At 42.7% G+C, this 18,173-nt stretch overlaps 1 protein-coding gene across 3 annotated transcripts in view; it reads left to right on the top strand.

Annotated features, from left to right (window-relative positions):
- Nucleotides 1–18,173, top strand: part of LURAP1 (leucine rich adaptor protein 1) — a 28,480-nt gene extending 10,307 nt beyond the window's left edge. The window contains exons 2-3 of one of the 3 annotated variants that reach the window (XM_077845126.1): nucleotides 4,046–5,048; nucleotides 17,142–18,173. In XM_077845126.1, the coding sequence (XP_077701252.1) occupies nucleotides 4,046–4,567 (522 nt within the window). In that variant the 3' untranslated portion in view covers nucleotides 4,568–5,048; nucleotides 17,142–18,173. Of the gene's footprint in view, nucleotides 1–4,045; nucleotides 11,016–17,141 lie in introns of those variants that run through there. The other 2 variants (XM_077845125.1, XM_077845127.1) reach the window with 2 other exon arrangements.

Below are 18,173 nucleotides of genomic sequence, written 5' to 3'. Positions count from 1 at the left end.
CAAGTGTGTACTTTCTCTCAAATCTTCAGAAAAAAATTTAAAAAACAAAAACATTCAGAGAACTAGAATAACTCATAGAGAAATAAAAACATGACAGGAAAATATGAAAAACTTAATAGAAGGACTGATAATGTTGAAATATTTCATAAACTAGAACAAATATAGAAAAGATGGAAGAGGGAAAAAAAGGATCCATCCAGGACACCCTCTATTCAAATAATAGAATTTCCAGAAAAAAACAGAAAAATAGTGGAGGAAAAATAATCATCAAAGAAATAAAGAAAATATCCCTGAACTGAAGGACATAAGCCTCCAGTTTTGGGGTTTTAAAAATATTTTATGGGATCTCTAGGTGGCGTAACAGTTTGGCGCCTGCCTTTGGCCCGGGACGCGATCCTGGAGACCCGGGATCGAATCCCATATCGGGCTCCCGGTGTATGGAGCCTGCTTCTCCCTCTGCCTATGTCTCTGCCTCTCTCTCTCTCTCTCTCTCTCTCTCTCTCTCTGTGACTATCATAAATAAATAAAAATTTAAAAAAATAAATAAATAAAAATATTTTATAAAAAAAGAATAAATAAAATAAAAAATAAAATAAAAAATATTTTATTTATTGATTCATGAGAGACAGAGAGAGAGAAAGAGGTGGAGACATACGCCAAGGGAGAAGCAGGCTCCCTGCAGGGAGCCTGATACCAGACTCCATCTGGGGACCCTGGGATCACGCCTTGGGCCAAAGGCAGACTCTCAACCACTGAGCCACCCAGGTGTCCCAAGTCTCCAGTTTAAAAGAGCCCAACAAGGGGTGCTTGGATGGCTCAGTCATTTGAGCATCTAGCTCTTAGCTTCAGCTCAAGTAAGGATCTCCAAGTGGATTACCGCCTCCCCTACTCCAATGACAGGCTCCATGCTCAGCAGGAAGTCCGCTTGCCCTCTCCCTCTCCATCTGCCCCTCTTCTCTCTCCCTCTCTGAAATAAATAAATAAATCTTAAAAAAAAAATAAAAGGGTCCGAGTGGCCAGTTCAATGGATGAAAATAGACACCCCATGGCAAATTATTGGGATAGTTTAGAACACTGAGACCAAAGATAAAATTCTAAAAACTTCCAGAAAGAATAGGAAGATGGTCACATACAAATGATCAGGAATCCTAATGGCATCAGCCTTTTCAAGTGTAACACTGAAAATTAAAAGACAATGGAACAATGTCTTGAGTCCAGAAGAAAAATTATTTTCAGCCTAGAATTCTATATGTGTCACACTGTCAACAGTGTGAGGGGAGAAGAGCATTTTAAGACAGGTGAAGCTTCAACAAATGTAGCTCCTGTGTAGACTTTCTCAGGAAGCTACTGGAGGACCTGGAGGAAAAGCACCAGACATAATGAAGATGTAAATCAAGAAAGAAGAAGACATGGGATCCAGGAAACCAGGCTCCGACCCGGGAAAAGAAGCAGAGAATCCCTAGGATGACGATGAAGGAGGATCCCTAGAGGACAGTTGTGCAGGAGGCTCAGATTGGAGCAGATCAGAAGGCTCCTGAAGAGCTCCCTCTAAGAACACAAAATAAGTAGAATATGTGATTTGTTTAAATGCCTTGAGGGGAAGGGGCACCTGGGTGGTGGCTCAGTGTCTGCCTTTGGCTCCGGGCATGATCCCAGGATCCTGGGATGGAGTCCCGCATCAGGCTCCCAACGGGAAGCCTGCTTCTCCCTCTGCCTGTGTCTCTGCCTCTCTCTCTGTCTCTCTTGTGAATAAGTAAATAAAATACTTAAAAAAAAAAAAAAAAATGCCTTGAGAGGAAAACTCAGACAGTTGGGAGGGGGTTTTGTGATAACTTACTGATCACTATGTAGCAAACTAAGCAATAGAGTAGCAATAGTATAGTGTAATAGTAATATAGTCTGATAATAATGAATAATTATATAAGGCTTGATATATATCTATTGTTATTCTAAGGTATAATTTTTAAAGATTTTATTTATTTATTCATGAGAGAGACAGAGGCAGAGACACAGGCAGAGGGAGAAGCAGGCTCCATGCAGGGAGCCCGATGCGGGACTCGATCCCAGGACCCCAGGATCACACCCTGGGCCGAAGACAGGCCCTTAATCGCTGAGCCACCCAGGGATCCCTAAGGTATAATTCTAAACATGAAGTAAGAAATGAAAAGTAAGCATAGTAAACTATACAACTTCGCTATGAATAGCGTTTCCAAATCCTTATAAGGTAATCACCGAATAACTCATTTTATTGCATATATTGGGGATACAGAGAAATGGGAAAGGTGTCTGTGTGGCAGAGGAATGGGTAGTAGGATGAAAGTTAAATCCTTAACCTTCCATCATGTGGGAAGTCAACAGAAAGCACCTACAACTTAAAAGTCAATGAGTAGGGACGCCTGGGTGGTTCAGTGGTTGAGCATCTCTCTTCCGCTCAGGGAGTGATCCCGTGGTCCTGGGATTGAGTCCCGCATCCGCTCCCCAAAAGGAGCCTGCTTCTCCCTCTGCCTATGTCTCTGCCTCTCTCATGAATAAATAAATACAATCTTAAAAAAAAAAAGTCAATGAGTAGCATGTTATTTGGATATTCGAAGATAAGCACCAAAATAAACACCTAAAAAAAATGGATACTAGTTGTCTGTGGGAAGTGAGATTTAGGTTTAGGATGGGAGCCTATTACTTTCAAGATAACTGCCTCTTTATGTGCATCCATTACATTAATTAAAAGGAAAACTAGAGACGCCTGGATGGCTCAGCAGTTGAGCACCTGCCTTCGGCCCAGGACGTGATCTTGGAGTCCCAGGATCGAGTCCCACATTGGGCTCCCTGCATGGAGCCTGCTTCTCTCTCTGCCTATGTCTCTGCATCTCTCTCTCTGTGTCTCTCATGCATAAATAAAATCTTTAAAAAAAAAAAAAAAGGAAAACTAAATAAAACAAAATCAGAAAGTCACGTGTGACAAGACCTGGGGCTCCCAGGGAAATATACCTAAGGAATAGCTGAGAGAAGGGCCAGGGCTATATTTTGACAGCTTTTGGGTGCCGACTGCTGAAGTGTTCAGATTTTATTCTCTAATTGCAGCACAAAGCTCAGAAAGGCTCTTGAGAAGGGGAGGGGCAGATCCAGACTTGTGTTTGGGGAAAATAACTTCTGGCATCTGAGCTGGGAGGGACCCTGGAGATGACCCAATAAGTCATCCTTACTCCCAGTATAGACAGGGAGACAGGTGTGTGGTGAAGACAAGGCCTGAATCCCCAGCCAATAGGATTCTGACCCTTTGAACAACAGCTGCCAACACCCTGAAGGGTCTGGGGAACCAGGTTAGCTTCCTCTTTCTTCCATAGCTCTTGCCTCCCTTTGGCCCAGTCCACTTCCTAATCAGCACCAGGCAACACAGCCTATTAGGCTGTTCTTCGAATCTGGACTGTTTCAGTAGTTAATACCCTATCTATGAAGTTCAAAGCTCAGTAGGATCAGATTTCAATACTAAACATTTACTGAGACCTTACTCTGTGTCAAGCCCGATGTTGCGTACTTAATAAACAGCATCTCAGACTTCTCACGGCCATCCTGTAGATGAGTGAGTTAGCCTTGTTTTACAAACAAGGAAACCAAGGCTCAGAGAATGTAAGAAAGTTGTCCACAATCATATAGCTAATCAGTGGTAGAACTGAGATTCTTTTTAAAGATTTTATTTCATTCTTTTAATTTATTTATTTGAGAAAGAGAGCACAAGCAGGGGGAGCAGCAGAGGGAGAGGGAGAAGCAGGCTCCGCGGGGCTTGATCCCAGGACCCCGAGATCATGGCCTTCACCTCGGGTCTTGATTGATCTTAACCGATTGAGCCACCCAGGCGCCCCCAGAACTGAGATATTTAACAATAATCTGTCTGCTTCTAAAGCCCACACTCTAAAACCCACCATGCTTCTATTCCCAGGCTTCTTGAAATTGAGGCGTGGTTGGCTGAGCTACAAAATGGGGCCTCTGGAAAGATTTGGGAAACCCATGTCTCAGAACCTCGGACTAATTCCTTCTCCCACTCCCCCAGGTTTACCTGCGAGCCATCGATGTGAAGATCCTGCAGCAGCTGTTGAGCTTGAATGAGGGCATCGAGGCTGTGCGCTGGCTGTTGGAGGAGAGGGGGACACTGACCAGCCACTGCAGCAGCCTCACCAGCAGCCAGTATAGCCTGACAGGCGGGAGCCCAGGCCACTCAAGGCGAGGCAGCTGGGACAGCCTGCCAGACACTAGCTCCATGGACCGGCTGGACAGTCTCTCCATTGGCAGCTTCCTAGACACGGTGGCCCCCAGCGAGCTGGATGAACAGGGCCCCCCTGGTGCTCCCTGCCCTGAGACGGACTGGGCAAAGGTTATACCCAGTGGGGACAGGGCCAGGACTGAGGTGGACCCGACAGCCAGCAGACTAGGGAGCTTGAGGGCTGTATGGAAGCCCCCAGGGGAGGGGCTCCATGGTGGACCTCCTGAGCCCCTAGAGGATGAAGGTGCCAAACTGGGCTTTGAGGCCCACTGGTACTGGGGGCAGTGCCAGGATGACGTGACCTTCTTATAATAACTTTCCCACCCTTTTGTATTCCTGTGGCTCTTTTATCGCTAGGCCCTGGTCTCCCTAGAAGTTTATTCTCCCTCATTCTGGGGCTAGGAAGAGGCTACATTGAAATCAGTTACCATGGAAACTGGTCTTACCATCCTTTTGGTCCCTGAGGAGGCTGTCCTTTATCCCTCCATTATTGGGACCCTAGAGCTATTTCCACAGATACATTGACTCTAGAGGCTTGGCCCGTGGCTCCTGGTGTGATAGTATCTCTTCCCGTGCCCCTGCAACTAGGTCAGGATTTGAGGGATTTAGGAACCCTAGGAGATCGCTGAAGAAGAGATGGGGGTGCAATGACTTCACCCAACATCTTGGAGCCTTGGCCCCCCTCTTGGCCAAGATGGAGATTGTGGAGGGACATGGACATTCAGGGCCAACCCTCCATGGATTGGCCCTCCCAGAAGCCTTTGGGGTTGGTAGAACCACCCCTTCCTGTCTGGTGAGTGATGTCACTTCCTGCCAAGATGGGTTAGCCTCTCTTTGGTACGGGTCCTTAGGGGTCAGTATGCAGGTGGCTGAGCCCCTGCTGCTAAGTGAGACCATACCATTTATTCTCTATACCATTATTTCTTGCAAGTGGGGACATTCCCCCCTCCTGGGAGGAAAGCTGCTCACTGCCAGGGATTTGTGCTTCTTTTCAGAAAGATTCTTACTTTTTAAATGGAATGTTCTCATTTTAGTCCAGAGGGTCTCACTTCCTCTGTGGCCACATTCCTGTCTGATGCCAGTAGTCCTATATCTGTGCGTTTAGGAAGGGAAATGCCGGGGCCTCTACCCACAGCTCTCACAAGTTTGTATGGCCTGCCCTATTTGGTCCCCTGTCTTACCCTGTCCCTGGCTTGCCCCCCTTCTTGTATTCTGGCTCCAAATCTGTCTGCCAGGAGGTTCAGCTTTTGTGTCTCCACACCTTCTCGGTTTCCACTTCCACTTCGGGGCCTCAGGCCTTTTATATGCAGATGAGTTTCCCCATTTCTCCCCCCCAAACACCTTCTTTCCCCATTGCTGATGGAAATCTGAGGGAGGAGAAGCTTGAAGTCTCTGGACTCTGGGGGGGGTGTATCATAATTTCTAAAGTGGGGAGGTGTCTTCTCTGATCCCATGATTTCCCTTCCCCCATCCTGCCCGGGACCTTCCAGCATAGGGTCACAAGGATGCCTGCCAGAGGCTGAGACACAAGAACTCCCCTTGTCTGGGTTACAATGGATGGTGGGGGGTGGGAGGTGGCAGGGAAAGACAGAGGCCCTTTGGTCCTAGGGCCCACATCCTGGGAGGGGGAGAGATGGTGAAGGGGGGAAGCCTACTTTCCTTCCTCCCTTAGAGCAAGCCCTAGATGCCTGGGACCTGAGGAGAGGGCAGGAGACCGGTTCTGGGCCTGGGTCCTTGGACCCTAGGGAATTACAACGAAGAAAGAATTCACAGAAGCTGCCAACCTGGAGCCCAAGGAGGGGACAGATTGGGCGGCAGGGACAGCGGTGGTGAGAGCAGGGGCTGTGACTGATGTCAGAGAATGAATTATTGGCGATTAACCCTTGGAACCCCAGCTAACTGCCCCTATTTTGGTCCTTGTCTTTCCTGGGGCCTGAGACTAATTATAGGAAGGCAAAAAAGAGAAAAGGATGTCAGGTGATCCTTACCTAGTTGTTGTGCCGTCTTGTGTGGAGGTGTCTTCCTCCAATCCTAAAATAACCCCTGCAGTTTCTTTACTTTTCTTTCTCTGCTGGGGAAGGGAAGGAAGCCAAGTTCATCTCCACTTCCCCTAAATTCCTCAGGTTTTGTTCTGCAAGCACTGCGCCCGGTCGTTTGGCGGCAATACATTCAGTCTGTAGCTCTCTCCTAAAGACTCTCTCCTATCTCCTCAAGGTGATGGAACTCTCTAAAGCATATTCTTAGCCCCTCCTCCTTTGCCACCTGCCAGCCCTCTCTGTGCCACTTCTCCTGGACTTGGGGCACCTGCCGCCCCCTCAGGCTGGGAATTCAGATACCCCTTTCCAGTGCCTACTCTGTTGCCATTTTGTAATGTACTCTTGGGTAAACTACCTTTTCATTTCAAAGCCTTGTATTCCTTTTTGAAGTGCAGTGTACTCCTTTGGGTAGGCTACACACTTCTGAGCTGAAGAGGTTGCGCACCCTCTTGTGGCCATTATGTACCATTGCCGGGGTAACTGCACAGAAGCCCTAAGTTCAAGGAGACAGACCAGCCCCTTTGTGCACAGACAGGTAGAGAGACAGGCCTGAAGAGGGCCGAGACTTGTCCAGTGTCACCATAGTAGATCTACACCAATGCTGGGTTAGAGAGCCCCTTGCCTGTCTGCCCACAGTGTCATCACTTGGCCAGACTGTTGGTTCCCTCACCCCACCCAGTTGACATCACCCAAGCCGAAAGAACAGAAAGAAATTTCTCCAGTTTAATATTTGGGTTCTTAACCCCACTCTAGAGAGGCAGCTCAGTGTTTGGAGAAAGAGCTATAGGCTCTGAGGAAGGAGAACCTTGGACCTGGATTGGGTAGAGGGCTCATGAATCTGGACTGCAGATATAAGAAAAATCATCCTGGACCAACTGTTTTTCCAGGGAAGCTCAGCATTTCAGACCTGGAGGTTAGATGTGGGGTGGGGGTGGGGAGATTTGGGATGAGGAAATCCAGATGGGTCCTGTGGAGTGGGCGAGGAGCTCCCCAGGTCAAGGGAGTACAGCTGGGTAGGCACATTTGGGTAAAGGCCAAGATGAGACTGTTCATGGCTGCTACAGAAACAAAGCCCAGGAGGGGAAAGCGGGGTGCTGACAGAATGAGTCCATGAAGGAGATACAAGGCAAGTGTAAGGGCCCACATTTAGGATGGGATGGTATGGTTAACACTGGGCCGACTGGAAGCTCAGTGGCAGCCTAGGGGAGAAGGGCTCGGGGCTTGTAGCAGACAAGCTCACTGTGCATGGTGCCAGGGGCTACTGGGTGTTCAGTGACGCCTGATGATTGAATGAAAGAATGAATGTGTGTAAACCCACCAGGAGATGTTACCTATTTTCTTAAAAAGTGGGTAATTAGATAGTAGGAGGTAATTTAAAACCTTATTCTAGTTAATTCAAAGCAACCCTATAACTAACACATTCCTAACAATGTATGGTTGCTTAGACATTTGCTCAAGGTCAGAGAGGTACGAAATCAACTATGATATGAACCTGAGTCAGCCGACTGCTTGGGCGCCCAGGAAGCCTTCCCTGATTCTTCACTTGTCACTGTCACAGACGTTACTCTTCTAGGAGAACAGGTTATGCTGCCCAGTGACAGGGCCAGTGTACTAGCTCCTTACCGCCGCTGTAATGAATGAGCACAACGGCTTAAAACAACACAAATTCAATATATTACAGTTCAGGAGGTCAGAAGTCTGAAATCGGTTTCACTGGGCTGAAGTAAAGTCAAGGTGTTGACCTATCTGTATTCCTCCTGGAGACTCTAGAAGAGAATCCATTTCTTTGACTTTTCTGGCTTCTAGAGCCTGCTTGCATTCCTTGGTTCATGGCCCCTTCCTCCGTCTTCAAGGCAGTAGAATGGCATCTTCTCTCCTCTCTGACCTCTGCTTTCATTTCTTCTAATTCTATTTTCTCTTATGAGGATTATGTTGTGATTACATACGCTTGGGAGTATATTGGGCCCACTGGGAAGATCTAGGATCATCTCCCCACGTCAAGATCCTTACTTAACCTTATCTTCAAAGTCCCCTTTGTCATAAAAGGTAAGATATTCACAGGCTTTGAGGATTAGAACATGAACATCTTTGGTGGAAGAGCCATTATACAGCCTACCAAAAGCAGAGATGGAGGGTGGGTAGATGGATGCACCCAGCATCCATCTGTGTTTTGTCCAGGTTCCCTAAGCTTGAAGTGAAGGGTAGCAGGAAGATGGGTGGCCAAGGGGAAGGTGGCCAGGTCCAGGCCCCATGTCTGGAAAGTGTGCAATGTGCCTCTTACATAATCACTACCAGGAAGAGCTGAGACGGAAGGGAGAAATTCTCAGTTTAGGGAATTTTGAGGCTTGACACTTTCCTAGTGAACATGGTAGTGGATTCCAGCAGGCTCTGTCTTCAACACTGCCTCCTCTCTAAAACCATTCTGTGCTGCTCAAGGCAGAAGATAATTGCCAGCAAACTAGTCTGGGCTCTCTGAAAAGGGTAGATTCATTGTCACCTTTGTAAATCCTTATGTTTGGGATCCCTGGGTGGCGCAGCGATTTGGCGCCTGCCTTTGGCCCAGGGCGCGATCCTGGAGACCCGGGATCGAATCCCAGGTCGGGCTCCCGGTGCATGGAGCCTGCTTCTCCCTCTGCCTGTGTCTATGCCTCTCTCTCTCTCTCTGTGTGACTATCATAAATAAATAAAAATTAAAAAAAATATTAAAAAGAAAAGATTCTAAAAAAATAAAATAAATAAATCCTTATGTTTTATTCCTTAATAAGTTAAACCATGCCTCTCAGAACATGGTGAACTCTCATCCTCAGTTAATAACTAGGGCCTTTATTGCTTTATTTTCTTCTTTTGATCCCTGACCCCAATTCTCATTCCTCTCCCTGACCTAGGCACACCCTCTAATGTTTTAGTATGTGTTTGGATATATTTGTATGTTTAAAAAAATATGTAATTGTGTGCTTATGTGTTTTAATATATATAAATGGTATTCTTTACTACTATAAGCTAACTTCCACAATGAATTGCCCCGTATTTCAGCGATTTAACACAGTAAAGATTTATTTTTCACTTAAGCACAGGTGTTCCTGCCTAGACAGCTCTCTTCCACTGTCCATTTCAGGTCCCAGGCTCCTTCCATTTTTCAAGTGGTGATAGCCTGATTCTGCATCATAAAGTTCCTGTCAACTTTTTCCAAATTGTTTTAATATCCATTAACATCTGTTTCATAAATTGGCTATTTCACAAGATATTACAAAATGATGACTTTTATTAGTTCTAATTCTATACAGAAAATCTTTTTCACATCCTCTAGACCATTTGGTTACCCTAAAATAAAGTTTATACCAGAATAGCAAGATGAATGCTTAAATCTCTTACCGCACTTATCCCTTTTAAACTAGTAAACTGATGCCCTAGCAACTTGGTGTTCAATTATTTTGTTTTGTTTTACTCTCTCTTTAAATTATTGTGAATTTGTAGTTTTAAATATATTTAATGTCTTTTAATCACTTGTGGTTATTTTGTTTTATATCATACAAAATTTCAAGAATATACAAAAATAGAGAAAACAGTACTGTTGACCCTTGAACGATGGCATAGGTTAGGGGCACTGACCCCTTACCCAGCTGAAAATCCACATGTAACTTGACTCTGCAAAAACTTAACTACTATTAGCTTACCGTTGACTGGAACCTTTATTGGTAACAAAAAGTTGGTTAACACATATTGTATGTTATATGTATTACATATTTTTTCTTACAATAAAGTAACCTAGAAAAAAAGAAAATGTTATTAAGAAAATCATAAGGAAGAGAAAGTACATTTACAGTACTGTACTGTATTCATAAAAACAAAATCCATGTATAAGTGGACCTGCACAGTTCAAACCCATGTTTTTCGAGGGTCAGCTGTATAGTGTATAACCCCCCCCACACACACACACACAAACACACAAACATACATATGATAAAATACCTCATGAGTACATATTAATACTTTCAATTCACATTCAAGATTAAAGAGCTTTTACTCAATCTCTTGTCTAGCCCCTTTTTTTTCCTATACCGAGAATGCTGATTTTCAAGGACATAGGTGATAATAAAATTAGAATCCTCCATAATTACTCATTTCTTTTATCTCATCCACAAAGCACTTTCAGAATAACAATATTCATACTACCACCAATATGATTACTGAAAACATTAAGAAGGTATTTTACAAATTTATTTCCCATTCTCTACCTCATTAAAAAACATTATAGTAGGGACGTCTGGGTACCTCAGTGGTTGAGCATCTGCCTTTGGCTCAGGACATGATCCTGGGGTCCTGGGATTGAGTCCTACACTGGGTTCCCCACAGGGAGTCTGCTTCTCCCTCTGCTTATGTCTCTGCCTCTCTGTGTGTCTCTCATGAATAAATAAATAAAATCTTAAAAAAAAAAACCTTGTAGTAAATCTACATTGTCGGGGAATATAATCATTATATATCTTTCCTTCTTAGCCTTATTATATGGTTTTAGTTCTATAAGTAATCTTTTTTCTTTTTAAAGATTTTATTCATTTATTCATGAGAGACACACAGAGAGGGGCAGAGACTTAGGCAGAAGGAGAAGCAAGCTTCGTGCAGGGACCCTGATGTGGGACCTGATCCCAGCACCCCAGGATCATACCAGGATCAAGCCGAAGCCAGACGCTCAACCACTGAGCTACCCAGGCATCCCAGTTCTACAGGTAATCCTATAATTAATATTAATCTCTAGTCTTTACGTCATTCTACTGTTATCTGAAGCTGATTTTCTAGTAGATCCCCCAGGAAGGGCACTTGGCAACAGTGTTCTCTGAGATCTTGCATGTTGATAAGTTTATGCCCTTCATACTTATAAAGTCTGTTTTGCTAGGTTCACACTTTCCTTTCTTGGGTCTCTTAAATGTTACTTTATTTTCTTCTGGCATAAAGTGGTACTGTTAAAGTCTCATGATGATTTAAATTTCCTGTGGTGTATATGTGTGTGTGCTTAGATGCCCAAAGGATTTTTTTCATTTTCTTTAAAGTTCAGTCATTACAGAAGTACCTGGCCGGCTAAGTCAGAGGACCCTATGACTCTTGATCTCAGGGTTCTAAGTTCAAGCCCCATGTTGAATGTAGAGGTTACCTAAAAATAAAATCCTTAACATAAAATAAATGTCATCATTTCATTAGAATGTCTTAGTGTTGGTCATTTTGGGACCATATTCTCAATTTTGCCGTATGTTCTTTAAATACATAGTTTCGAGTTTTCTTTATTTCAGGAAACTTTGTTGAATAGTTTTTAGTATTCTGTTCTTTTGCTCTGGTTTTCTTCTGGGACTCATCTATCCAATTTTTAAAATCTTTTTCCCTATTTTCATTATTTATCAATGTCTAACTCTTTATCTCTTCATATTTTTAAAATTTTTAAACATTTCCTCTTTTCCACCTTTCTAAGGCATCATCTATTGTGTTCACTGTTCTTGTGTACTTTCTAGTTTAGTCTTCATGTCTAAAATGATTTTTTTCTTTTATTTCTCATTCCACCCTGAGTCCCGCTGCATCATCTGAGTTTTTCTAATTCTTTTTTTTAAGATTGTATTTATTTATTCATAATAAATAAGAGAGAGAGAGGCAGAGACATAGGCAGATGGAAAAGCAGGCTCTCCACAAGGAGCCCAATGTGGGACTCGATCCAGCATCCTGGGATCACGCCCTGGGCCAAAGGCAGATGCTCAACCGCTGAGCCACCCAGGTGTCCCGAATTTTTCTAATTCTGATTTATGTTGCCCTTTCATAATCATATCATGTTCTCGGTGTCTTTTGGCTTGTTTTGAAATAGTAGCAGCTTTGGTCTGTTTGTGGCATACCTTTCTGGTGTGTTTCATTATCCGTAGTCATGTGACTTTTATGGTTCTTTTGTAATAACTTTCTATGGGATTTGACTGTGATGCTTTTTTATTATTGATTTTCTGTGAATGAATGAATGAGATGGGGCTCGGAAAAACATTTATAACATCACAGAGCTCCTTCTTCTGTGACTTTGGCTTGCTTTCTGGGATATCCTGGCTCTCTTCCCCTCCTCTATGCTGGTAGCCTAGGTCCTTCCCTTCCTCTGAGTTGTCCCCACCCTACTACATTTTGATCCGCTCCAGGCAACTTCTCCTCAGTATGAAGCACGGTACTAGAAGGAAGCTGTGGTGGGTCAGTTTGACAATTCATAGGAGCCAGACCTGCCCCCGCCCCTTAGACCTCCTCACTGCAGGCCCTTGGCGCTCACTTGCTATTTTATTTATTTATTTATTTATTTATTTATTTATTTATTTATTTTATTTATTTTATTTATTTTTCACTTACTATTTTAGATGGCAGATCCCTCCGAGTTTCATTTACTGCTCTCAATTGGCCTGTCTTGCTTATCTGTACTTTTTTTTTTTTTTTTTTTAATTCTCCTGTTCTCATTCTGTCAGAGGCCATCCCTTGGTTTCCTTCTTTCTCCTGTACAGATGCTGATCTTGCGCAGGCCTGGTGCCTATTGTTCCTACTTGCTTGTGTTTGGGGGTTGTGGAGATGCCTTTGTCACCAAATTTGTTATATATGTTGTCTGTGTTTTTTTTCTTTTTAATTTACTCACCAGTCACTGAGTAAGTTTTTATGTGGGGATCTGAAGAGATAGGACTATGCTGCCCCCAATGCCATCATCTTGCCAGGATCCTCTCCCATTTATCCTTTGGTGTTTATAAAATCTGTAGTCATAGCCTCTCTTTCATTCCTGATATAAATAATTTGTGCTTCTTTATTTTATTTTTCATTGATCTTCCTAGGAGTTTACTCATTTTATTAATATTTTTTAAAGAATCAACTTTTGGCTTTGTTAATTTTCTCTATTGTTCATTCTGTACCTCATCAAATTTTAATTTTTATTTCCTCTATTCTATTTTGGGTTTAATTTGCTCATCTTCCTCTAGTTTCTTAGGTGGAAACTTAGATAATGATTTTTAAGCCTCTATTTTATAATATAAGCTATAAATTTCTCTCTAAGCACTGATTTACCTACATCTCGTACTTTTTCGTTGTTGTTGTTGAGAGAGAGAGCGTGGAAGGGGCAAAGGGAGAGAGAGAATCTTAAGCAGGCTCCACACCCAGTACAGAACCCTATTCGAGGCTCAAGCCCACAACCCTCAGATCATGACCTGAGCAGAAGTCAAGAGTCAGATGTTTAACCAACTGAGCTACCATCTCATACATTTTTTATATACTTTATTATTAATATCATTCAGTTGTAAAACTTTTAGGATTTCCTTGCTATTTCTTCTTTTAGCCATGAGTTAATTAGAAGTATATTGCTTGGGCAGCCCTGGTGGCACAGTGGTTTGGCGCTGCCTGCAGCCTGGGGTGTGATCCTGGAGACCCAGGATCGAGTCCCACATCGGGCTCCCTGCATGGAGCCTGCTTCTCCCTCTCCCTGTGTCTCTGCCTCTCTCCCTCTGTGTCTATGAATAAATAAATAATATCTTAAAAAAAGAGAAGTATATTGCTTACCAAGTATTTAGGGCTTTCTAGAAAACTTATTGATTTCTATCAGAAATCCAGAAAATATATTCTGTATAAGGTCTATTTTTTAAAATTTATTGAGATTTTTTATGGTCCAGAATAGAATATGGCCTTTCTAGGTGAATGTTCCATATCCCCTTCAAAAGAATGTGCACTTTGCAATTGTTGTGTATGATGTTATACAAATGTCAATTAGGTCAAAGTATTTGATAGGGTTGGTTTATTTTTTTTTTAAGGATTTTATTTATTTATTCACAGAGTGGCAGAGACAGGCAGAAGGAGAAGTAGGCTCGATGCAGGGAGCCCAACATGGGACTTGATCCCGGGTCTCCAGGATCACACCCTGGGCTGAAGGCGGCACTAAACCGCTGAACCACCCGGGCTGCCTGATAGGGTTGCTTTAGTATATCCTTGCTGAATTTTTATCTGCTTGTTCTATCAACAGATGAGACAAATAGAAAACAAATAGCAAATGACAGTCTTAAGTCCAAATGTATCAACAATTACACTAATTGTAAGTGGACTGGGACACCTGGGGGGCTCAGTCAATGAAGCATCTGACTCTCGATTTCAGGTCAGGTCATGATTTCAGGGTCCTGGGATGAGCCCCATGTTGGGCTCCATTCTCAACGAGGAGTCAACTTCTTCATCTCCCTCTGCCGCTCCCCCCACCTATGTGCGCCCCCCTCAAATAAATAAATAAATTTTTATAAATAAATAAATGTAAGGGGATTAAGCATTGCAATTAAAACATAGACTATCAGACTGAATAAAAAAACAAGATCCAATTATATGCTGTCTATAAAAGATGCATTTTATTTATTTATTTTTTAAAGATTTTATTTATTTATTCATGAGAGAAGGAAACCTGACATGGGACTCGATTCCAGGTCTCCAGGATCACACCCTGGGGTGAAGGCAGCGCTAAGCCGCTGAGCCACCTGGGCTGCCCTTATTTATTTTTTTTAAAGGTTTTTTTATTTGAGGGAGAGCAAGAAAGCTTGTGCATACATGCAGGGGGATGGGCAGAGGGAGAAGGAGAGAAGCAGACTCCCTGCTAAGCCTGGAGCTAAACTTGGGGCTCCATCCCACAACCCTGAGATCATGACCTGAGCTGAAATCAAGAGTTGGTCACTTAACTAAGCCACACAGATGCCCCAAGAAATGCATTTTATTTTATTATATTTTAAGAAATTTTTATTGGGATCTCTGCGTGGCTCAGCAGTTTTTCACTTGCCTTCAGCCCAGCGCGTGATCTGGAGACCTGGGATGGAGTCCCACATCGGGCTCCTTGCATGGAGCCTGCTTCCCCCTCTGCCTGTGTCTCTGCCTCTCTCTCTCTCTCTCTGTGTCTCTCATGAATAAATAAATAAAAATCTTTAAAAAAAAATAAGACAAGGAGAATTGCCAGAGAAAAAGAGAGATCTTATAATGATAAAAGGACCTTTCAAATTGCGGGGAGAAAAATACTGGTACAACTAATTGCAGAAAGGCCAAATTCATAATCCTCTTTGGAGATTTTTTTTCAGTTTATTGATTGATGATTGATTGATATATAAAAGATTGTAGTTTTTAAGGGACTCCTGGATGGCTCAGTGGTTAAGCTCTGCTTTCATCTCAGGGCGTGATCCTGGGGTTTAGGATCGGGTCCCACATTGGGCTCCCTGAGGGGAGCCTGCTTCTCCCTCTGCCTGTGTCTCTGCCTCTCTCTAATGAATAAATAAAATCTTAAAAAAAAAAAAAGATTTTAGTTTTTCATTTGACAGAAAGAGAGCAAAAGCAAGGGGAGTGGCAGGCAGAGGGAGAGGAAGAAGCAGGCTCCCCTCTGAGCAAGAAGCCCAACTCAGGGCTTGATCCCAGGACCCCAGGATCATGACCTGACCCCAAGGCAGACACTTAACTGACCAGGCCACCCAGGCGCCCCTATATATTTACTTTTAAGTAATCTCTACTCTCAATGTGGGGCTCAAACTCATGACCCTGAGATCAAGAGTCACATGCTCTTCTGATGGAGCCAGCCAGGTGCCCCTCTATTTGAGATTTTAACATCCCTCCCTTGCTGATTGATAGAATAAGTATTGAACTACTCTACATAAAACATAGAAATCTTGCAGCAGTACAGTTCCATTTTCCCACTTTGGCCCAGTCTTTTGAGCTACAGACATACTATATTTACATGTGTTTTTAACTCCAGAATATAGCTTATAGTGTTTAACATGTAACACACATTTTTAAAAGATTAAGAGAAGAAAAAAAGATTAAGCCAGACTTTTTTTTTTTCATTTTTGAGATTTTATTTATTCACGAGAGACACACACAGAGAGAGAGACAGAGACAAGCAGAGGGAGAAGCAGGCTCCATGCAGGTGGTCCGATATAGGACTCGATCCAGGGACTCCCCGGACTCCAGGATCACGACACCCTGGGCCAAAGGCAGGCGCTAAACCGCTGAGCCACCCAGGCTGCCCTGAGCCAGACTTTTATATTAAACCTCAACACTAGTTTCCATGGCTGTTGTAACAAATTAGCACAAACTTGGTGGTGTAAACCAATGCAAACATAATACCTTACAGTTTTGGAGGTTAGAGGTGTGAAATGGTTCTCAGGCTAAAATCAAGGGGCAGCAGGGTTGCATTCTTTCTGGAGGCTCGAGGGAAGAAACTTTCCTTTCCTTTCCTTTTCCAGTCTCTAGAGGCCATTAGCTCTCTGACAGTGATTCTCTGCCTCCCTCTTCCATTTCTTTCTTTCTCTTTTTTTTTATTTTTAAAAAAATTTATTTATTCATGAGACACACACACACACACACACACACACACACACACAGAGGCAGAGACACATGCAGAGGGAGAAGCAGGCTCCATGCAGGGAGCCCGATGTGGGACTCAATATGGGACTCAATCCCAGGACTCCAGGATCACACCCTGGGCCAAAGGCAGGCGCTAAACCGTTAAGCCACCCAGGCATCCCTCTGTCTTCCATTTCTAAGGATACTTCTGATTTCTTTGGACCAGGTAGATAATCCAGGATGATCTCTCCATCTCTGGGTCATCTGATTAGCAACCTTAATTCTCCTTTGCCAAGTAACCAATCATATTCACAGATTCTGGAGATTAAGCCAGGAACCTCTTTGATGGGCCATTATTCTGCCTACCACACCCACATATTTATCATTTCTGGTGATCTTCATTTCTTCCTATAGATTATTTTGTGTCATTTCCTGTTAGTCTGAAGGACTTTCCTTAACATTTTTTGTAGTATGAGTCTGATGGTGATGATTCTCTGTATTTTTTTTTTAAGATTTTATTTTTTTACGAGACACGCAGAGAGAGGCAGAGACACAGGCAGAGGGAGAAGCAGGCTCCTCACAGGGAGCCCAACGTGGGACTCGATCCCAGAACCTGGATCACGCCTTGAGCCAAGGGCAGACGCTTAACCGCTGAGCCACTCAGGCATCCAGATTCTTTGTATTGTTGATCTGAACTTGTATTTATTTTGCTTTCATTTTATTTTTAAAAGAGTAAAATAAACTTTATTGAGGCATAATTTACATATAATAAAATGAACTTTATATAGTTTGGTGAGTTTTGACAATGTATACGCTCAAGTAATCATTATCATAATCAATACATAGAACATTTTTATCATTTCAAAAATGTATTACATGTCCCTTTGCAGTCAGGCTCTCTACTGCCCTGGCTCCAAACAACCACAGATCTGCTTTGTGTCAATCAAGATTAGTTTCTTCTTGTTTTAAAATTTCATATAAGTAGGATGATACAATATGTATTTTTTTGTATCTGGGTTTTTTTGTTCAGCATCATGTTTTTGAGATTCATACATGTTGTATGTATCAAGAGTTTTTACTTGTTACTGCTAAGAAGCATTCAATTATATGAATATATGTCTATTTGTTAATCTATTCACCTATCAATGGATATTTTAGTTGTTTCTAGTTTTTTGCTCTGAATTAAGATTCTGTGAGCATTAATGTACCAGTCTTTTTGTCAACATTTTAAAAAATATTTGTTTCTTGAAAAAATACTTCTCTTGGATAAATACCTATAAGTGAAATGGATGAATTCTATGGCAAGTATAATTTAAAAAGACACTGCCAATCCTTTTCTCAAAGTGCCTGTACCATTTTATATCCCAATAAGCAATGTATGTGAGTTTCAGTTGCTCTACATCCTCACCAACCCTTAGTATTGTCAGTCTTTTTAATTTTAGCTATTTTAATAGGTATGTAGAGGTAACTACTGTGCATAAATTTTCCTTTTTGTCTTTGAAACTATTAACAGCTGCATTAAAGTTCTTGTCTGCTAATTTTAA

Source organism: Canis aureus, chromosome 13 (assembly GCF_053574225.1).
Source record: "Canis aureus isolate CA01 chromosome 13, VMU_Caureus_v.1.0, whole genome shotgun sequence".
Lineage (NCBI taxonomy): Eukaryota > Metazoa > Chordata > Mammalia > Carnivora > Canidae > Canis > Canis aureus.
This window is presented reverse-complemented; position numbering and strand designations above follow the sequence as displayed.